This window comes from Podarcis vaucheri (assembly GCF_965113315.1).
Source record: "Podarcis vaucheri genome assembly, chromosome: 8".
NCBI lineage: Eukaryota > Metazoa > Chordata > Lepidosauria > Squamata > Lacertidae > Podarcis > Podarcis vaucheri.
In genome coordinates, this window is record NC_138766.1 from 39,100,394 (window position 1) to 39,123,379 (window position 22,986).

At 41.7% G+C, this 22,986-nt stretch overlaps 1 protein-coding gene and 1 long non-coding RNA gene across 3 annotated transcripts in view; one reads left to right on the forward strand and one right to left on the reverse strand.

Moving 5' to 3' along the window:
- LOC309539297 overlaps nucleotides 1-22,986 on the forward strand; it is a 112,057-nt gene that overhangs the window by 66,821 nt on the left and 22,250 nt on the right. The window contains exons 4-6 of one of the 2 annotated variants that reach the window (XR_014222808.1): nucleotides 5,855-5,926; nucleotides 8,588-8,744; nucleotides 16,664-16,896. This is a non-coding gene — a long non-coding RNA (uncharacterized lncRNA). Of the gene's footprint in view, nucleotides 1-5,854; nucleotides 5,927-8,587; nucleotides 8,745-16,663; nucleotides 16,897-22,986 lie in introns of those variants that run through there. The other variant, XR_014222807.1, reaches the window with a different exon arrangement.
- Nucleotides 6,799-22,986, reverse strand: part of ZNF407 (zinc finger protein 407) — a 355,845-nt gene continuing 339,657 nt past the window's right edge. Inside the window, exon 9 of the mRNA XM_082235255.1 lies at nucleotides 6,799-8,429. Coding sequence (XP_082091381.1) covers nucleotides 7,066-8,429 — 1,364 coding nt within the window. The 3' untranslated portion in view covers nucleotides 6,799-7,065. The remainder of the gene's footprint in view (nucleotides 8,430-22,986) is intronic.

The window sequence follows — 22,986 nt, forward strand, 5'->3', positions numbered from 1 at the left end:
TTAAAGCCCTAAAAGGCCTCGGTCCAGTATACCTGAAGGAGCGTCTCCACCCCCATCAGTCTGCCCGGACGCTGAGGTCCAGCGCCGAGGGCCTTCTGGCGGTTCCCTCATTGCGAGAAGCAAAGCTACAGGGAACCAGGCAGAGGGCCTTCTCGGTAGTGGCGCCCGCCCTGTGGAACGCCCTTCCAGCAGATGTCAAAGCGATAAACAACTACCTGACATTCAGGAGACATCTTAAGGCAGCCCTGTTCAGGGAAGTTTTTAACGTGTGATATTTTACTGTATTTTTGGTTTTTATGGAAGCCGCCCAGAGTGGCTGGGGAGGCCCAGCCAGATGGGCGGGGTATAAATAATAAATTATTATTATTATTATTATTAGCGGATTAGCGCTATTAGCGGCTTAGCGGATCAGCTGTTAAGCGGCTTAGCGGATCAGCTGTTAAGCGGCTTAGCGGATCAGCTGATAAGCGGCTTAGCGGATCAGCTGATAAGCGGCTTAGCAGATCAGCTGTTAAGCGGCTTAGCGTCTTAGGATCAGCTGATAAGCGGCTTAGCGGCTTGGGGAAAAGGGGGGGGGAGGAAAAAAAACCCGCAGCAACTCGCAAGACATTTTCGTCTTGCGAAGCAAGCCCATAGGAAATTCGTTTTGCGAAGCACCTCCAAAACGGAAAACCCTTTCGTCTAGCGGGTTTTCCGTCTTGCGAGGCATTCGTCTTGCGGGGCACCACTGTAGATGATATTGAGTGTCATGAGAGGGCAATGCTTTCATTTATTGTTCTTTTGAGTGCTGGAGAGAGTAGAAGAAAGGTGCTCATAGAATTTTCTGCCTCAGATACCAAAATAGCATGGTTGGTCTTCGGCACTATGCACTTTGACAGAGGGCATTGGTGGGGCTGCAGTTTGATGTTCTGTCTTAAGGAGCAAAATGTCTTGGGGAAATGCTCAGTGGAATGACACTCTCAGCTGGGGCCAGGATTTGACACCAGTGGTTGCATCAGTAGATTCTAGGAGCTAATGCTGCTGCTTTCACTGTGTCCAGCTTAGATAATGAGAGAAAGGCTAGTGCTCCACAAGGTTGCTTTGCTTGGCTCAGAGGATGCTCTGGGCCAAGGGCAGCCATGGAGGAAGAATGCATGTTCCTCTGTCCTCTCCATATGCAGCAAGCTGGGCCTTGGAGAAAGCGTCACTGTGAGGAGCAGCTATCTCTTTTTACCTAAGAGAGGCAGCTGGCAATTTCCTTATACCCTGTCAACCTTGAAGTTTTGCAAAACTGTGTGGGCATGATAAGGGGGCTTACTGGGAATACTGTCATTTGGAGGGCTATAGGTTCTGCGTACACGTCCTGCAGTGTCACTGAAGGCTGCTGAATACAGACCTCTCATGCTGTAGTAGACAGTGTGGTGGGTTGTCATTGTTTACCTGACCTCCTGGCTGTTGCGTCGCTGCTGCTTACCAGCAGAGAGAAGAGTGAGACAGCAGGGAGGTTGATGCAGTACAAACAGCACAAACACACTGCCAACTTGCCCTTCCCCCTCCCAGAGAACAGCAGTGACTCAGCTGTTGGGAGATCAGGTAAGCATTGCTGCCCCACCATGTCATCTCCTACTATGCTTGCCCTGGCCCCACTAGATTGGGAAAGGACTAATGTGGGAAAGAAGCAGTGGTGTGTGGTGAAATTTTTTGTAGGGGAACAGTTACGGACAGAGGCACTAGCTTGTGTGGATGATGGGGCAGGGGATGTTATGCATGTGATGTTGTGGTGTCCCGACACCACGTGTGTAAGCATCGTACCTCCCTCCCTAAACCAGTCAGAAGCTTCCCAAGTTTGGCAAGGAGTCACCAGGCTTTAATACTTTAATACTCTAATTTACCGGGAACATTTAGGGGACTAGCCTAGTTCCTCTAATCCAATGACCGCACGCCACTGGAAAAAATGATGTGATGCTGTTTGTTCTGGCCACTTCACCATATTCATTTAATCTAGTATAATCCAGCTTTGCTATTGTACAATACAATGGAAGTGGATTATCTCCCTTCTACGTGCAAAACTAGAAAAACTGTAGCATAATAATGGGTGGAATTTGTTTAATCAGGACCATTGCATGTGTGTGCACACACCCAATGTGCATGTATGACCTCAAGTGGATTTACTTTTGAGTAAATATATACAGTATAGGACTGCACAGTTAAGTGTCTGGTTCACATGTGTAATTAGTCATATGTGATTAGTCTATGCTGCCCACTTAACTCAATCTATACATAACCAAGTATAGAGCTGCTTTCATTCATCCAAACTTCTGATTAACCGAATATGTTAGATGTCCTCCGATTGTACTTTATCAGCACAATCAATGAAACTTCCAGGTAGTTGTGAACGGGAAAGCGGTCTTTTTAGACATTTTCTCTAACTTTTTTGCAATTCATATTATGTAATGGTTATTTTTACCATCTCTTCCCCTTGGAATGCTTCTTCTTCTTCTTCATCATCATCATCATCACCATCACCATTTCGATTAAATTCATTTATTTCTATGACTGAGATCTGCAGCTGCAATTACAGAAAATAGCAGCAAAAAAGTACAAGAGGCAGAACCTCATTTTCTCCTCTTCCCACTAAAATGTCAGCTCTCTATGTCACCCGCAGAACAACCCAACCACATGCTTGCACCCGGCATATGCACAGATTGTAAGGAGTAAAACTGTCTGAGTACACTAATTACAAACCATTGAAAATAGCAACACAAAGCAACAAGGAAATAGATGGCTTCCATTTCAGGGTAATAAGTGCCTAAGGTGGGTGTGCCCCAGCAATGTGGATGATTGTGAAGAGCCCCTTCTAGCAAACAGCCAAACAGCCGCCACCACTTGTAGCTTAGCCTGAACCCCTCCTTTGCAAATTGTTCTGTCTCTATGCCCTTTCTTTCTCTCCAATTATAAAGCAGCACCAGGTTTTCTCATCAGCCATCTCCATGTCTTCAAATGGCTTTTCAGTGTCAGACCTATCAGGAAATTAACTCATCATGCAGTGACAGCTGCTAATTTTTCCCCCTTACATGTCAGATGGATCGCCTGCTGAAGCTAATAATGAATCACCAATCCCTGATTAGAAGGTGCTTCCGAAACGCATAACTGCCATCTGAGCTAACTTTTTTCCTCATATAAAATGATATCACCCTAGAGGAGCAGAGAAAAGAATTGTATTCTTCAACAAGATTGAACAGAAGTAGGCTGTTTAAAGTGAGCCATGTACCTATTTGAAATTATGGGCTAATATTGTAGTGTAAAATAGGGTGTGTATGTGTTTGAAAATTTCACTTTTCCATTTTTATTTCACCCAATGAATGACCTTTTTCTGTTACATAATTTGTTCACTTGATCTTAACTCTGCCTTAGAGTTCAGGACAAGCTTTTCTTCTCTGGGTTTCTTTATAACAGTTTTGCTCAGGAAACATACAAGGCAGAAAGTCCTAGCCAAAAAATGTTGTGTCTGTTGGGGCTTACTTGCTACTGCTGAGTCTTCTCGTCTTGCCAGTAGTTCAATCCCCTACCTGTGCTTTTTCTAAAAGGGGAGATTCTTCCAATGCAAACTTGGGCAAGCCTTGGGCAAGAAAGTTCATTGAGAAGAAGTACTACCCCAACACAATTGTGCCTACAATCATAACAAATACATCTCTTGAAGGACTTTGCCATCAACACTGTGGTTGCAAAGATAGCATTTATAAATGACAACAATGCCTGCAGCACTGTTCACAACCCACATGTGCAGACCTCTTGGCACATCAGCTATTTGACTCCAGTTCATCTAACTTCCATGGTGAACCTCATCTGGTTGGGAGACAGAACAGCATTTTGCTTTGGGCTTTTTTGGTTTCACTTTAGCTAAAAAGAATTTTCAGGTGTTTCTTTTAAGAATTTGCTTTCAAGGTACTTTTCTTCCAAAATGTGGCAGGAGACAGTATGCTAGAAGGTATGTGTTTCACTGGGGAAGGCTGCAGCTATTTGACGGAGAGCTTTCCATTTTCCCTCTCTCCTACTTGTTAAGTTTCTACCAAGAGAAGATCAATTGGCTCATATCAACCAAGGAGCCTTGCCTTCTCAGCTGGAACTTGCTGCAGTGGAGGAAAATACAGTGCACTTGCACAGTTACCCTCTTCACAATCATCCCCCTTGTTCTGATGCTACGACACGCCATTTGAAACTGTTCAGAGCAGCTCATATTAAAGCTTATGCCAAAGGAGTTGGGTATGTGTGTGGCTGGGGTGGAGTTGGCAGCGTGGCCAAATAGATGGTGGCTAGTAAGCCAAGCCTCCATTTTTGTACCTCTGGCAAAAATGGTCCATGAAATAATTTCATTGCTTAGGATTCCAAGAACTTCTTACTGGCCTTAAGACAGTAGGACAATGATGGTAAACAAAGCGCCTTCTAAAAGCCATCAGACTACAACTGCCATTAGCCCAATTCTGCGTGGTTGACAGGCACTAGGACCTAGTTTAGTGCCTGAGGCTGTATATGTTCATATTTTGCTAGGCATGCTGAGAATTGTAAGCAACGTGGAGTCTCTGACTTGGTCAGGCCCAGTTTTGGTAGTGGGATGTCAGCTCTGTTGTAGAAACTGACTGATGGAATTTGAGCTTCAGCCAACTTTTTCCTGCTCAGTCCTCCATCTCTAGCAGCTACCTTGGGGACTCTGGATTGGAGAATGCACCTGTCATGTGTAAATTAAGATATCACCTTGGGAGCCACATCCCTGGATGTTGCACTTCCTCCTACTCTGGAGGAATTGAAAACATGGGAAGGAAACAAGGTAGAAAATTCAATAGTGCAACTATGGAAGAGTTTCTGCTGACAAATATGTTTTAAGAGTTTATGAACGAGCAGAAGCCCAGTTCCTGACATACACACACATGTAGTAACGTACTGCAGAGCGGGCAGTGGTCTGAGCAGGGTGGTAACAGACAGGATCTGCTCCTAGGCAAAGGGACATGTCTTATTAATCTAGGATTCCAGAGAATCCATTCTCAGTACTCCCAAGCACTTCTTGCACACCCCCCACCTTTATGCAAAGGTCTGCTCTTTTCATTGTGCATACAATGTGATTGCTGGTTTGACACTGCAGGCTACACTGGTTTTATGAAGGATTAAATGCCACCTGAGACATATTTATCCTAAATAAATCACAAATGGTAAACTGCAGCATGTCAATGTCAACACCCTGTACTGCAGCGGAAAGGTTAGCCATACAGGACTGAGCATAGCTAAGAATTAGCATCCAAGCCACAAGACCAGAGGGCTCCAGTTAACAGGCAAAATGATCAAGAAGAAATCTTTTCAATGAAAAACATTCCTTTGAGCATCTGTGAGAATCTTGCAGAGGGCCATCATTTTGTAAAGGTCACCTTTATCCTGATAACAAACGGAAGTTGATCCTGTCACCGTTTGCTGAAGACAGTATTTAAGAAGAAGTGAGCAGCCTGTCACATTTAAGAAGGATGAGCAAGTCAAACTCGGCTAATTATGAATCTCAGTGTCTTTTTTATGCTCTCTCTTTCTCTTTTTCTCTCCCCACCCCCCTTTTTGGCTGATCTGACATATCCAACCTGGAAAATAAAAACAACAGCAAAGCATCTGCCACCCTGCATAGAAGCACGTGTTCTATGCAGCACCCTGGGATATAGATGTTTAAGCAGTTAATTCTAGAATAGACTACTGTGCCCTGTCTTTTCTATATTTGGTGGTCTGAAGTTCAGTCAGAAGTTGAATATGAATTCTGCTTGATTTTATACCCTTTGCACCAAAACAAACAAGACAAGTACACCTAATAGTTGCAACTCCTTCATTCCTTCATCTCTTCCAGCCACGCAAACACAGGGACACAGAGAGATCCAGCACCTGGTTATGGTGACCACCCCAACTCCACTAAGTTCTGGTGAGTACACTGGGTGTGGAATGACAGCCTAATATTTTTTAAAATGACAATACTCCTTTTAGTGCTATTGTTTTATTGAAAAAAAAAGAACAAAAACAACCCAAACCCATCCATATCATAGTTTAGATTTCTTAGACAAAACAAAAGCATTTGGATCTTTTCAACAGGAGCTTGCACTGAAAACTCAGAACTTATCCACAACTAGATAATCAACATTCTGATCCAGATATAAATGCCAGATCAACTCTTTTCCACTTGTTAAGGTCAATGGCAGAATTTTATATAGAAGAAACCTTATCTAATGTTTCCAAAAGTCATTCACAAAATGAACTGCAGAATTGTAGCTATGTGAAGCTCTATTAGTTTAAAAAAACTGAAGAAAGATTTCAAATGAAGTCATTACTGTATATGAAAGTTATAAGTATTAAGGCCTTTCTGAATCAACAGGTTCTTTTGTGAAAACTTCAACAGAGGTTTTAGTTAAGTTTTGATCTTGGAGGATTGACTGAAGTCAAATTGGGGGGGGGGAGCAATTAAAAAAGCCTAATATATTCAAAGAAATGTAAGTTAACACATGTCATGAGATTATTTCATTCGAAAAACTGTATTTTGAGTAGGAATAACTGGGTTGTTTGGAATGCCTGACCAATTTGTGAATGTGAAATGATTGCATATGTAGAATCCAACTTCAATTTACAAATTGTCAATGTGTGGCTCAACTAGGTAATATGGGTGCACGTATATTAGTTTGCTCTCCATATGCAAGTACATACAAGTCAAGTTTAACATAATTAATCGCAAGAAAGACTTAAGTCTACTATGTCATAATGCAATGAACTGGCAAACAAAATTAACCAAACTAATGAAGAGAATTAAATTGATACCTTTGGTGTTTTAATTTTATTTTGTAAACCTGCCAATATTTGTACTCAAATTTCAACATTAGTTATGCAAAAATGGACAATTCCCTCTCTGTTTAGCATTCCCACCTGCTCTTGCTAACTTCACACAAAATGTGTTGAGTACCTGGATGTACAGTACAAAGACCATTAAAGAATGCTTTACAAATTAAACATGAAATATCATGTCACCAAATGTTCAATGTTGTCTTTTATCAAACCCATAAAGACAGAGTTCTTTCATGCTTCTTGTAGTTCATTGTTATCTCTTTGGCCCTGGATAATAGCTGTTTGTGAGCAATCTTCTGTAAAAATGACCATACTAGCTAGGTGTTCAGCATTTCCATCACATACATTATTGGAATTTATAACAGTACCAGTCTGCACAATCTCTTGCTGCTCATCTGTCTTTATCACAGCATGTGAGTATGTTCCAGACTCATCCTCAATCTCCTGTGGTAATCTTGTTACAATGTAATGGGTTGGACCATCAGAGAAATTGGCGTTAGAATCTTGAACCATGGCTTGAGCGATTTCCTCTGTGACAATGATTTGTGAAATTTCTCCATCAGACTCAACCAGGTCCATGTGTTCACTTCGGACCCTTAGGGCATGACTGCCAGCTTCTTGCATTATTATCTGAGAACCTTCTCTAGCCACCATATGCACAGTTCCTTCCTCATTCACGATAACCTGAGTGACACCTTCTTTTATCAGTTGATCAGCTGCAGCTGTATCACACACAGCAAATTGGAGCACTCCTTCAACCATCTTCTTGAAGGTGACCTGAGCTCTCTCCTGAGATGCAATTATGGTAGATGGGTGCACAACCTGCGTTACTACTTCCATGGGTTCTCGCTCTTCCTCGGTCTCTTGAGCTTCATGGAACATTTGTGTTTCCTGTGCCGTAGTGTCGTTGCAAACAATGTCTGCTTCTGGATTTGACATTTGTAATGCTTCTTTGTGACAAAATCGTGCCCTGTCAAGGAGTTCTGCTTTGTTCTCTGCTTTACCAAGCTCTGTTACAGCACAAAGCAAGGCATCTAGTGCTGAGGCAGACTCAGGCGGGTGTACTCTAGTTACATCAGGTGGTTCTAAAATTTCTCGTCTCATTATCTGTTGCACCATGGTATTACTAGGGTCGGATGCTGTTCCTATGGAAACAGCATCTTCAATATCGTTTCCTCCCAGGGGGCCTTCAACAACCACCACTTGTGTCTTCCCATCCGACAGTTGTTCAGCGAGTATTTGCCCTGGAATCATGGTGCGCACATGAGAGCCATTTTGACTTGTGGTTATAACTTGTCCATCTTCCGTAATATGGACAACCCGTGCCACTTGGCCAGCCATTGCCAAAGTCTGAAGCGTAGCTGCTGCGGTTTCCTCCACTGAGGCATCAATTGCAAAATCGCTGTCATATCCTTGAATAATAATTACCTGCTGAACTTGTTCAGTGGATTGCAGGTGTCTTCTGCCATCATGAAGGGACTTATCTTTAATTGGAGAAATTTCATCAAGGGCTGCAGTGGTGAAAGGGCTGGTGGTTTCGACAAATGTAGCTCCCTGACCCTTCAGCCGGCATTCGTATGATTTAGAAACTATGCCTAAAAAGAAAAAAGGAAAGGTTGGTTTAAAGATGAAAGTGGGGGAAAATACCAAGTCAAAATACTAATAATCTGAATTAATATTTTGGGGGTCTAAATTGCAAATTAAACCAATAATTTTACAGGTCTAAATAAATACTGTATCATTATTTCCAAAGTGAATATCCAGAAACACAAGATGAAACAAAACAAAGAACCCTGTTGGTTCCACTGTGTTCAGAAACCTGCTTTCATCAGTGACCATTCTGAGATCTATAAAGGAGATTTCTAAAGGCTGTGTCTACATCAAGCGGTCTGGACCAGAATCATCAGAACGTGAGTCTTGAAACTTATCATGGATAGCATTTTATCACCATAATAAAAGATACCATTTTTTTTTAAAAAACACACCAGGCAGTCATATTTCTATATTTTGCTTTTTTTAACCAATTACATTCTGGCAAATGAAACAAATCGGAATGAAACAAACAGCACTGAATTTATTAATAAAAAAGACCCAGTCATTATTAGAAAACTATCTTTTTATTCAAGTTGCTTGGGAATTTGAAATCTTTCCAACTGTAGTAATACATACCATAGCCACAGTGCCTTAAAAAAGGAATGTTATTAATGACATTGATTTCACTTGAACAAAGTCGGTTTCAGTTATCTGTTGTGCTTATTTCTGAAAGGAAAGACATTGGCCCAGCTGTCACAATTTCAAGCCAATGGCCCATGGTTTATCAACCCCAGAATAAAGTGTATGCCTCTGTTGTTGGGATGAGATAAGGGTAGAACCATGTATGCTGCCTTGAGCTCCTTGAGTAAAAGGTAGTATAACAAATGAAATTCCCCCTTGTTGCTCCTCTACCCACCTCCTCTCATGTGCCCAGTGTTGGCACTTCTAACACGGCTTATTAAACAACGGGTTCACATGACACTTGACCAAGGAAATGTGTGGTTTCATCACTGTTACAAGCCATGTTGTGAATGATGAAACCAGAGTTTCCTGGCTTGGATGTCATGAGAAACTGTGGTTTAAGAAGCCAGGATATAAACCTCAAAGCCAGGCACAAAGTCCGGGGGGGGGGGAGGAGGAAAGGGGAACTATGAGGAAAGAGCTCTTTATCAGAATGAGATCGTGACACCTGTACTGCTTTTAGCTTGAAAGAAAATCTATAGCCTAGATTTGTATACAAATTGGAAGAAAAAGCCATTTTATCAGTGTAACACTAAGCATTCTACCCAAACGAAAATATTCAGAGTGTGAAGCAGGGAGGGTTGTGGCCCGAAGAGAGGGCATGTGGCCCAGGGAATGTTCGATAGAGGGGCCTGGAAGGGCAGATTTGGCCCCCAGACCTGAGGTTCCCAATACTTTCCCCAATGCTGAATTTATTGGATTTGTGACCATTATGCTCATTTGCCTTCAGCAGCAGTGAAGCTCTGCTGGATGAAATATTAATTGCCTCTGGTCTGGTTCTGCTCTGGATCAATAGTGAGTAGAATTCCATGACACAAAAGACAGACGGAGACCCATAAGGGACTCCATTTGGCCCCTGAGCCAAAGATTCCCCATCCCTGTTCTAGGACATGGTATTTTAAATGTAATGCAGTTGTAGTTCAAGTTGCTAAATATTTCCATGGTTGCTGCTAAAGCTGAAAGACTCAAGCTCACCATGAAAACTGTGTACTGTACCGTACCATCTTAATTTTAGATTTCAAGTCAGGAGAAAGCCTTCCTTTTTTTTTAATGAACAATTTAAACGGTTGAAAAGTGCCCCCCCCCCAAATGATACAACATGATTGATCCAACACTCACTGATGAATTAAATTTTGGCAAGGAAGGACTACAGGGAAACAGAGAATGGCGGCTACGTCTTTTTATAACTGTTTGTCTCTATGGGCATGAGCATACTCAAGGCATTCAACTTGGAGAAATAGTAGAAAGGAGAAAATCAGCACAAAGGGACAATTAAGAAAAAAAATCAGAACTCATCTGTGTTTCATAATAGAATCAGCGTAATTAATTCTCTCAGGAGTCTGGCTTGGTTGACATGATGTAAGATGAGCCTTGCAATGATATGGTCTCAAATCCAAACACCACCACAAATCCTATTTTTATGTAGCCATCAGTCAAAATAATTCCTCAGATCAAAATCTTACAATGGACACACACAATATGAGATTGTGATATTTAGGGAAGTAAAAGGGAAGAAGATAAAGAAAGACATCCCCTTCCTTTGCTTCTGAGGTAAATGCTGCATCTGTGAATTTATGCATCTCCAGTCTTTACTCGGCAATTGAATGGGAAGTCCCGTGGGGGTTGAGTTATCCTGTAAATTCCTTGCAGCACTGATAATTATGCCATTCTGACTGCTTGCTTAATCTATTTGAATCCAGAGGTGAGTTAAGCCACTTCCTGACCATTAAAGTAAACTACATGGGTAAATACTGCTGTCACTAAAGGGGTGTGATGAAGCTTAACTACACCAACATCTTAACCTCGGCTCAGTGCAACCCCAGCTATTCCATCACAGTTCATAAATGCGATTGCAGGTCCATCTTTTGATTCAGCAATTTAATAACTTCGAGTGCTGTCAGTAGTGCTTTGAAAAATGGATCCTATAAAATGTAACAGCCTCAATCAGATTGTAAAAGATTCACCCACTGAAGATTCTTCCATTTCAACTATAATGAATTAATGTTGAGCTGTGTAGAAGTTCAAGTGTCAGTTAAACTAATGGGAATCTGTACTGTAAGTTTAAATTTTAACTGGACCAAAAATTTATTGGGAACATCAACTTCAATTTTAGTGATCTTCATGGTAAATGTAATATGTGGAATTGAATGGATTTCCTTTGTTTTGAGAAGACTGAATCTAATAGAGGAAATATGCAATTTTAAAGGTGTGTTTTGAGGGTTAGTTATGGCAAGATGTATTTTTAACCTTCCTAGTCAACATTTATTTTATTTTCACTTTAGTTATAAACATCACCATTCCAAATGTAATATTAAGTGAAGCTGTATTACAAAAATCTTGCATTTTAACATTTTATTTGGGGGCAGTGTTGGTGGAGACAGGGGAAGAGAATAGGAAATATTTGCCATGCCAAATATAAAACTTAACTGCAAAAAATATATTAATATTACAAAGCTTTACTTGCTGCTGATGGCCTGTCACTAAAAAGTGAAAATGAACAGAAATACATTATAAAGTGACAAAATACAATGATGCAACAATGCTAACCAAGGGGGGGAGAGAACCCCATAGAGGTGTTTCATATCTACAGGTACCATGATCACAGAATTGGTTTCTTTCCAAGAATTCTGTATTTTCAACAGATTCCTTATTTATCAACTGGCATTTTTAGCTGTTCTTTTTTTCAAAATCTAAAAATGTCAAATATTTTAGCATATTAGATCTATATTTGCACATTTTATTCATATTTAAAGGCCACCTACTTAGCGAAACGAGAGTGCAAGATATGCTTTGTTGTTTAATGTGATTCATAAAGAGTACAAATGAGGTTTAGCTGCATTTTTGAACCCAGGGACAGACTGCTTTCTGGTGTGTGTCTGTATTATTTTTTGTTACCGTCTTCATTTCCCTGCCCCCCACCCTCCCAGAATAAATACCTTATTCTTTTGTTAAGCTCACATTTAATTAAAATGTACAGGATTTGTGCAGTCAACTCGAATGAAACAAATAAAACAAGGGCCCCCTCTCTTGAAGGCATACGTTGTGAATGAAAAATGTCATTACAGTCTAAAATTTTTTGCAGTAAACAGGGCCTACAGAGGGAAGTTTCCCCTGTAATGACATCCATAAAATACACAAATGGCACTTTTAGTACCATCCTGAATATGGCATTTTCTGTGCTCTACACACAATCTAAATGGTTTGATCATAGAGCATAATACTCCATTGGGTTTATAGAACAATCAATGTTCCATAAAATGATGTATTTATCCAATAGTAGGCTCAGCAGTTACTGGTGTATGACATTGTAGGACACTGGCTTTGTACTGTTCAGCAGCACACATGCTGGCTGTAAAACTTATCTAACACTACTTCAACAACTTCATCTCATCTGTGTCAAGTAATTTGTTGAAGCCTCAGCTTGGCTTAAAAAAACTTGTAATAAAAATTCATAGAATTTTCAAGAGAATGAAAGCTGATGACAATAGAAAGGTCACATTGTGTCTCCACTAAAGGGGTCAAGGGTCATTTGCAGTTCTAAAACAGAAAGTAGATTTCATGCATCGTGTAGCAGATAAAGACGGCATTAAAAAGACTCGTCTCCAAAAGTAAATGTGTAACATGTCAGGAAAGTCTGGGTTAATACAATATTGCATGCAAACCTTTGCTTTTGCTTCCAAACACCCCCCCCCCCCTTAACAGGCATAAACTTGGACTAAGCATAACATACTCTTCAAAATGAAATCAAGGAAATGGACCAAGTGTTAGATCATATAAGATTCTTTAAAAGGTGGTGATGACCTTGTCTATGCTTCTAAATATGTGTTTTTCTAAGATTTTATCTGAAGGATTGTAAGAAGCAGAAATAATGCCATTTTTGTGCTCTACGTTCATTAAAACTATGAAAACTATTTACATCTACAAAAATTAATTTCATCTAGAATGGCCGTGTTTCAGGACAATGCATTTATCCACAGAAATAACGGTGGTGATATTTTCCCTTGCCCAAAGCTCACCCCCAAACCTAGCACCAGATATCACGCAGGAAAGCCAGTCACCTCCTTTTCTCCAGCTATCTTAACAGAACAGCTGATCTCCCCTGCCTCTCTATGTTTAAAGGAGACAACAGGTCAACAATCTGTGGCTGATATGTTGGCTATCATGACTGGTGAAGTGAAATGGAAATCCTGCCCTGTGGTTGGAGGGATATCCAAACAATTGTACATTTAATGGGTGTTTTTTTTAATCATGTCAGTCTCTATGTCAAATAATACGACCAGTTCCTGAGCATACATAGAATCATAGAATTGTAGAGTTGGAAGGGACCCCAAGGGTCATCTAGTCCAACCCCCTGCAATACAGGAATACGCTGGAGATTAGTTGAAATAATGTGGAACTCTTTCCCCAAACTTATACACACATGGGCCTTTCCTATTGTGGTCGTCTTTGCTTTCAAAGCTGTTCAGTGTTCTTCCGGGTACATGGAAAAAGTAGACTTCTCACATGGTCTAGCTTCCTATTTAGAAGCTGTGCAAGCAATAGACTTTCCAAGGGGCCAAACAGCACCTCTATGGCTTTTAAACATGCTGGAAATTAAAGCACCAGGCTGTCAAGGGAACAACCATGAAGGCAGTATAAAGCATGTTGGTTTAAGAGAAAGAAGACCTTAATTTAACCCCAAAAACCCATAAGAAAAAGCCAAGCAACACCAGCTCTATTAGTTGCTTATCCTGGACCCAAGTTACTCATGCAGTCAACAGGCATAGGTTTCTGCTTCAAATGCAGCCATGAGACGACTATTCCAAAAAATATGCAAAATTGCTGTTGCACCAGTTTAAGCTCTTTTCCATCAAACTCCCTTAAGAGTAGGATCATGTTGTCCCCCTCACCCCCCAGCTCGGGTGCCTTAATTTCTGCAGCCAGAGGAAAGGGCAGACATGCGGATAATTTTCAAAACTAGCTGGAGTCTATCAACATCTGGAGGGCCACTGGTTCTCTTTCTCCAATGTAGAACATTGAAAGGCTGGTAGAGATTTCCAACAACGAAAGGATTTCAGTACCAAAGGCCAAACTGAAAGCTACTTCACCATATCCTCTTTGCACACTCCAAAGAACATAAGCATAACTTTGTCATGACAGGAGAGACATTAAGATTCCATTTGCAAGAAACAGTTCTTGCTTTACTGTCAGTGTGATGTAATTTGTGGGCCAGGGCCTTGAAAAAGAGAGGACTGGTTAGATGACTATATCAGAGGCACACAGGATCCCCATTGTAAATAGCCATGAGGGCACATTCAGATTTGGATTATTGCATTAATTTTCCAGGTTATAATGCTAATGCTTTCTAACTTACCTTTTATACTGCATTACATGTTCATTATGGAACTGTGGCTTTTTAATCAATATGCTGACATCCCACACTTAATTTTAAACAGCGGGAAAGAAGTATGCTGGGATACCACCCCAAATATTGTCCCATGATATTCCAGGTTAATGGGGTTGCAAAGAATATTTTTTCTGGAAACAATTAATACAGAAATGAGTGGTAAGCTTCCACAATATTCTACTAGGCTTCCAGTAGTGGCTTCTATATCATGGGAAAGATCTGCTAAAACATGCAAATGAATGAATAAGGAAACACCAGGAAAACTGAATAAAAATGCTGAGCCCTACACCAGTATATTCAGCATGTGTACAGCACCCAAGGAGATAAACTCTGCCCTCAACAGATTTACAAAAAGACCGTCTGTTGTTGTTCATGTTGGTCTGTGTACCGCAACATACACCGATGTTACTATGTAAATACAGTGGTGCCCCGCAAGACGAACGCCTCGCAAGACGGAAAACCCGCTAGACGAAAGGGTTTTCCGTTTTGGAGACGCTTCGCAAAACGAATTTCCCTATGGGCTTCCTTCGCAAGACGAAAGCCCATAGGGAAATCTCCGGGACAGCTGGGAAGCGCAGCACGTCTTCCCCACTGTCCTCGGAACTCCTCCGAAGCCTGGCGGGGGGGGGGGGCGGAGAGACCTCCTCCCGCCGCCAGGCTTTGGAAGGCTGCTCCGAAGCCTGGGGGGGGGCGGAGAGGTTTTTTTAAAACCCCGGGACAGCGGAGGACTTCTCCGCTGTCTGGGGCGTTTTAAAATGCTGGCGGACGGCAGCGCTGCCGCCGGCCAGCATTTTAAAATCGCCCCGGACAGCAGAGAAGTCCCCCGCTGTCCCGAGGTTTTTAAAAATGCTGGCATCTTCCCCGCTGTCCCCGGACATCTTTTGAAGCAAGGGGCGGCAACGCGGAGGAGCGATCTTCTCCCCTCCGCCCCTTGCTTCAAAAGAGGGGACAGAGGGGAAAGCACGCGCGTCTTCCCCTTTCTCCCCGGACCCCTTTTGAAGCAAGGGGCAGCAACGGGGAGAAGCGATCTTCTCCCCTCCGCCCCTTGCTTCAAAAGAGGGGACAGAGGGGAAGGCGCGCGCGCCTGCCCCTCTCTCCCCGGACCCCTTTTGAAGCAAGGGGCAGCAACGGGGAGAAGCGATCTTCTCCCCTCCGCCCCTTGCTTCAAAAGAGGGGACAGAGGGAAAGGCGCGCGCGCCTGCCCCTTTCTCCCCGGACCCCTTTTGAAGCAAGGGGCAGCAACGGGGAGAAGCGATCTTCTCCCCTCCGCCCCTTGCTTCAAAAGAGGGGACAGAGGGGAAGGCGCGCGCGCCTGCCCCTTTCTCCCCGGACCCCTTTTGAAGTAAGGGGCAGCAACGGGGAGAAGCGATCTTCTCCCCTCCGCCCCTTGCTTCAAAAGAGGGGACAGAGGGGAAGGCGCGCGCGCCTGCCCCTCTCCCCCCGGACCCCTTTTGAACCAAGGGGCAGCAACGGGGAGAAGCGATCTTCTCCCCTCCGCCCCTTGCTTCAAAAGAGGGGACAGAGGGGAAGGCGCGCGCGCCTGCCCCTCTCTCCCCGGACCCCTTTTGAAGCAAGGGGCAGCAACGGGGAGAAGCGATCTTCTCCCCTTCGCCCCTTGCTTCAAAAGAGGGGACAGAGGGAAAGGCGCGCCTTCCCCTCTGTCCCCGGAGATTGCGGGGGAGGCAACGGGGAGAAGCAATCTTCTCCCCGCTGCCCCTTGCTTTAAAACAGGTCCGGGGACAGAGGAGAAGGCGCGCGGCGCTTCCGCTCTGTCCCCGACGGTCTCCTTAGGAACGCATTGATTGATTTTCAATGCATTCCTATGGGAAACTGTGCTTTGCAAGACGAAAAACTCGCAAGACGACAAAACTTGCGGAACGAATTAATTTCGTCTTGCGAGGCACCACTGTAATTGATAGTAATAACAACAAAAACTAATACTTTAATTGGCAAAATGGTATCATAGTCTCCAGGTGATCCAACTGAGAATTTTGGGGTCTTATATTTAACTTGCCTAGTTACGTTTTCTTGTTAGTGCACTAAAAATGATTACTGTCATAACTTGCTAGTCATATCTATGCCTTGTTTATAAATGGAAGCACGTTACCCATGTATTGTCATATCTTTCCAGAGCAAATTATAGGAAATAACCATTTGTCTTCATTGCAGACACTTTCTTATGTATGGTGGAAAACAAACCACTATTCAACAACTGCACAGAGGCACCATTAAAATCAGATTTACAGTAAACAGAACCTGCAGCTGGGGTAAAACACTAACTGTTAGTATTTTAATTATCAGCGATGCTTTTGGAGGTCTAACATCTGCTCACAGCCAAATGACAGCAGCTGCTTGTGTACACTTAAAACAATGTGAATTTTGTCTATAAATATTAAAACATATTGTATGTTGTGTGCTTCTTGCCACTATACTCCTATTAAGCTAGTCATGTCTACAGGGCATTTTAAGCTCTTTCTTTCTTGTGGCAAATTCGCAAAGGGCTGACCCCTTCAAAAGAATGAGAGTCAAAGACAGCAAAAATTCTTGAGCCTGTAAATTGAAAATGTTTAGAGATAGTCGTAGAGGTCACTCCACTATCAAAAGGCTGCCACTAAATGCTTAGAAAACATCAGCAATAAGTTCTGATCATCGTGTTCCCAAGCAACTTCAAGGACAGCACACCTCAGAGTATAGGGTTGAGCCCCCTTTTGTGGAAGACTTTTAAACATTTAGCATGTAAACAGCACAGGCTGCTGTTCTCCATAGAGTTTAAGAATATCTTCTGCTTCAAATTATTTGGATGGGTTGGTATTGCTAGTCCACTGCACAGGTTTTTAATCACATATTGGCATAATCATACTTCACTACAATGGGTATAGTGATCTCAAATTACCCAAACAATTGTTTATCATTGTTTTTAATCCCATCTTTCCTCCAATGAACTCGGGGGGGGGCTATATATTTCCCCCCATTCATGTGAACATGTCCATAATAAGGGGAAGAAAGCAGTATAGAACTGATATAAATTCATAGATGTGTGCTTGTCTGTACATTTTTGATGTTGCCTAGTTCTGGACTGTGCTAAAAGGTGAAGAGACTATTCTGTAAGTAGTTACTGAAAAGGAATGTGGAGGATTGGTGAACTATTTTAAAGAAGAGATATCACACACACACACACACTTTTAAAAAGGAAAGTAAAACTTACAGCATAATCCTATGCATGTCTACTTACAAGTAACTCTCACTAAGTTCATGGGAATTTACTCTGATGAAATTGTTTCTAGGATTGCAGCCTTAACAGTAATTGCGGCTCTACTGAAGGATCTATGGCAACAAAGGGCCACTTCATACAGTAGTTATTGTGAGGCATAAAGAGAGGCCAGGGTATTAAACCTTGACTCCTTTAATTTCCTTTAATAGAAGCTCTTCTGTTGATTCATTTGGGTCAAATTTCATTGCTTTGATGTTACTAAAATCATTTATTTATTTGACACGCTTTAAACAGTCCAGGGTCAAATGACAATATAAAATCTTGTCAGAATAATAAAATTAGTTCAATTTTTTTTAAAAAAAATACCATAAAATAATATAGCAGCCATTAGTAATAAAACAATTAAGTAAGACTGGAATAAAATTCATGCCTCACTCAGCGTCAGCTGAAACTGGGAGGCCTGAGCCAACCTATAAGCCAGAACCAAACAGGCCTGCTAAACATCTCTAGGTAGGCACTTCCGTAAGAAGGGTGTCACCACCAACAATGCCCTGTCTCAACTTGCTACCTAACACCAGCGCTTAAGAGTAGGGGTTAGTTCAATGATTTAAGTGCCCAAGGATAGTAATAATGGAAGGGAAAGTTATTCAAAGCATTCTAGGCCCAAGCTGTTCAGGGTGTTAGCAGCTTGACTTGTACCCAGAAACATATTGCAAGCCTACGTATAGATCTTTCTGCACAGGTGTTATATGTTCCCTCTCACTGTTTCCTGCGAACAGGCAGACAATTGCATTCTGAGACAGTTGTTACCAGATAGACTTCAAAGCCAGTTCTACACAGACTGTGTCACAGTGATCTAAGATAAACATTACCTAGACATGTATAATGGTGGACTGATCACCCTTGTTTAGGAACAGCCATAGCTGATGTATCTGCCCAAAGAAGATAAAGAGTATGCCTGGCCATAAATACTTCCTGGGTTTGAAGCAACAGAAAGAGCATTTGCTCTCAGAGGAGGAACATGACAAAAACTCCACCAACTTCTACATTAACAATACTTCCCACCATTTTGTCTAGATCAAGATTAAATCTATAAATGCTTATCCAACCTGCATATCTTGCAACACTTCCACAGGACGAATTTCACAGAGTGGGTTAGAATGGACCAGAGAGGACAATAAGGTTTTTTTAGGGGGCACAAGCTTGCCAATCAGAAGGTTGGCGGTTCAAATCTGCAACATTCTTAGGGATTTTATTTTGTTGTGGTTTATATGGTTATAGGGTTATTTAAATTTTCTAACATTTGAAATCTTTTACCTATGGATGAATTTTGCTTATCTCTTCTACAGAAAAGAGTATTCCCTGCTTATTGAATCCCAAATGCAACTGTCTTCCAACTCAATCCTGAAAGGTTTTAAGAATAGAATTATTTGTTTAATCCAGATGAGGGAAAATTGGGGTGGGTTAACTGAAATTGAAACTAGAAAAAAATGCCTTTGACATAGCCATAAACAGTGTTTGGGCAGAAATCGCCAAAATGTCTGGGGAAATCCAGGTGTATGGCAGCCCATACATTTTTTAGATTTTGGAAAGAAAAAAAAAGTTCAACAGCTTTGGGCCAAACTTAAAAACAACACGTTTGTGTCTGAATTTTCACTTTTTGAAATATGGCAACCCTAGTTTTTTTCAGCAAATGGGAGTGATCATTGTTCAGCAGTCAAGGATTGTGCTTTCTAGTTGTTGTTATTATTAAACAATCCGAGAGAAGAAGGGAGAAGAACCATAAAGAGCTTTCATATAAAAACATTTTCTCAGACATCACATTCTAAGTAGACGCAGTTCCCACACTCTGCTATGTACTGAGTAACCCAATGATGTACATGCACTTGTGAATTAGTCCTTAGGTTCCTGAAGGAGGACATTAAAAAACTGATTTGATACTGAGAAACAAGACACATTTTGCTGCAGTAACTACCCAATTAACTTTTGTCAACAGTATGTTTCTGAACTAAAAGCATGCCCCAAAGTGTGGCACTTCATTGCCTTGTCTTACTATACCTGACAAACCTTTAGGAATAGCTGCCACTCAAGTGGAGAAAGAAGGGGAGCTGATTCTCTGGTATGAGTGGTGAGCAATCCTTGCCAGCTTGTCATGTCTTTTCACTGCCAGTCTCTGAAATGTAGTACTTAAACACATTTGTTAATAATGACATTCTTTTAAACACTATTTAATAGTATGTTTCTACTAAAGTCAGTGCCTTTAAAAAAAATTAAGCGGAGATGGTCGCACATAGCAGGGATTTCAGTTGACCATAACAGGCAGACATGTTACCTCTATCAAGTCTGTCTGTGTGTTTTAAGTGCCCTTTGTTGTTTCCAGTTTGCTGCTTCTTGTTCAACAAGTCTTGGTGGTCCTGTCAGTCCCCTGTGCAGTAGTCCTCATCACATGAACTATGACCACCTGAATTCCATGAAGTAATGACTATAGTCCTGTTGAAGAAGAAGCTGTTTGAACCCACGCACAGCTTCTTCAGAACAAAGTCCACCTCACTGGAGTGGTAGGCAACATGCCCCGGAAACTGAACCATTTCCCAATATTTGATTCTTTGTGTACTTTGAAACTGTCTTTTATTGGGTGTGGGTTATTGTTCTATAAATTTATCAAAGTCTATGAAGAACCATAATATGTAATGCATTTTATTCAACGCTGTGTGAAAGGAAGGGCAGCTCACCCAATGGATATTTCCCTTCCTCTTCCTCCTTGCAGCTCCAATTATTAAACAAACTCTTTATCACAGATTTTCTGCCCTATGCCTAATTTGACCCTTAAAAGTGCACCTGAAACTTCCACATTTGCAAAACTAGAAGCTAGCATCAAACAAGGGATCCAATCTAACCCACAAACTAAAACTGGTGCAAGATGTCAATTCATTCCAGCTCTACTATTCTATGATACTATTTCCATGAGGCTTCCTCAGCAAGTTGTACTGAAATGCATGAACATTATTCAGCAGCACTTGATTGTACTGAACTTCAGTATAAACTTGGTGTTGTATTTATGACCCAACTGTGCAATATTGGGACTGCAAACACCTTTAAAGCACTATATCCCTGGCGCAGAAGCAGTTGCCACTAGAAGATTGAGCTGAGAGGTTGGGAAACTACCATCTCCTGCCTGATTACAGTTCCTTTGATAAGTAAATATTGGTTCACATCACAGGGCTTGTTTGTGTGTGTCCTGCACTCACAGAAAAGCATTTTTTCCTGGTAGAATTTAAGATGCTGTTCTTAACCTCTGAAGTACAAAATACTTCTGGTTGCCTTTCCCCCCCAAGAAATACTCTTGCAACATCAGACAAGAGAAGAATACAAGGTATTGACAGCCCACCCCATGCATTCATGAGTTTGTTTTGCTAAAGAAAGCTTATGCTTTGATTCTCTAAACAATTTCTCACTAAAAGCAACATCAACCACAATGAAACAAGGTCCCCCCACTACTCCCTTAAAAACACAACTAAAATTATATTGCAGATCTGTAGATTAATGAGCTGGTTCAGGCATTTCAACTCAAATGTATTTTACAGTAAATGTACTTAGTCCTATGTGATTTCAAATAGAATTATTCCTGATAAATTTGAATATAAATTTATAAAGCATTTAAACAAACTGTGTTTAAACTGTTTGGTTCATCAGATGCAAATACTGTGCATTAAGCAGGGAACACCCATTCATGAAAATAATGAAAACTGACACCAATATAATAAAATTGTTACAGGTTTATGAATTCTGGAACTTAACACAAACCGTACACTTACGTCCTTGTAACTGATGAAATGCTTTTTTGCAGTTTAGTTTTGATCCGCAATCCATATAGCACATGTTAGGTGTGCATTTCTGTAACGTGAAAGATTGCTAGGAGCATTTGTAGGTTTAATGGAAAGCTGGAGAAGAGCATGAATTGGCAAGGAAGCAAGTATGATAACTGGGGACAAGGGGCACAATAAGGCAAGGAGTGAGATAAATTGTAGCTTATGGACTCTACCAGCAAGCGTTCACAAAACAGTCACATGGAAAGCATTGTGCAGAAACAAAAGGCAGTAATGACAGAATTGGGCATTTTTGTTTCAGAAGGCAGTCACAGATGGGTCTGTCATACTGCATGCTTCCTTTTTAGGAAACCTCAGCTACTGTCACTTTACATCATGCCTGTAGACAAAGGAAGCTACAGGCTTAAGTGCAAGAGGGCAAAGGGACTGCCAATTAAGTCTGTGAATGCCCAAAACTGAGCCAGCAATTTTAATATGTTCTGTTTGATCAACTGGTCGCCTGGAGTTCTAGTTAAAAAATATACATTGTAGATTTCTCCTTTTCTTTGATTCAAATGGCAATTTTTCATTCTTAGCTAGATGACATCACAGCAGCATAAAAGTGTTCAACGACATCACTGTTTTCTGTATACAAATGCCTTTTTCTCTTTGTGTCTCAAAAGCTACTACACCTCTTAACAGTTAATTTTAAATAAATAAATGAGTTAATTTTGTTGTTGTTGTGAATGGAAGTGATAATCTATTATTTCCTTATAAATCAATAGTACAACACAAGACCATAAAAACAGACCTTTATTGGGTTGGGACTGGCATGAGAATATCCACTCTCTCATAGGAGCTAGTACTATCTAAGCACTTCTTTACTTCTTTATATCACTTCATTCTTAAAAGGTTTAAAGGTAGCCCCACATAGAGCGCATTGCAGTAGTCCAAGCGAGAGATAACTAGAGCACACACCACTCTGGCGAGACAGTCTACGGGCAGATAGGGTCTCAGCCTGCGTACCAGATGGAGTTGGTAAACAGCTGCCCTGGACACAGAATTGACCTGCGCCTCCATGGACAGCTGTGAGTCCAAAATGACTCCCAGGCTGTGCATCTGGTCCATCAGGGGCACAGTTACCCCATTCAGGACCAGGGAGTCCTCCACACCTGCCCACCTCCTGTGCCCCCAAAATAGTACTTCTGTCTTATCAGGATTCAAACTCAATCTGTTAGCCACCATCCATCCCCCAACTGCCTCCAAACACTCACACAGGACCTTCACTGCCTTCACTGGTTCTGATTTGAAAGAGAGGTAGAGCTGGGTATCATCATACTGATGAACACCAAGCCCAAACCCCCGATGATCTCTCCCAGCGGCTGCATGTAGATGTTGAAAAGCATGGGGGAGAGGACAGAACCCTGAGGCACCCCACCCCAGTGGCCTGAACACTCATCCCCCACCACCACTTT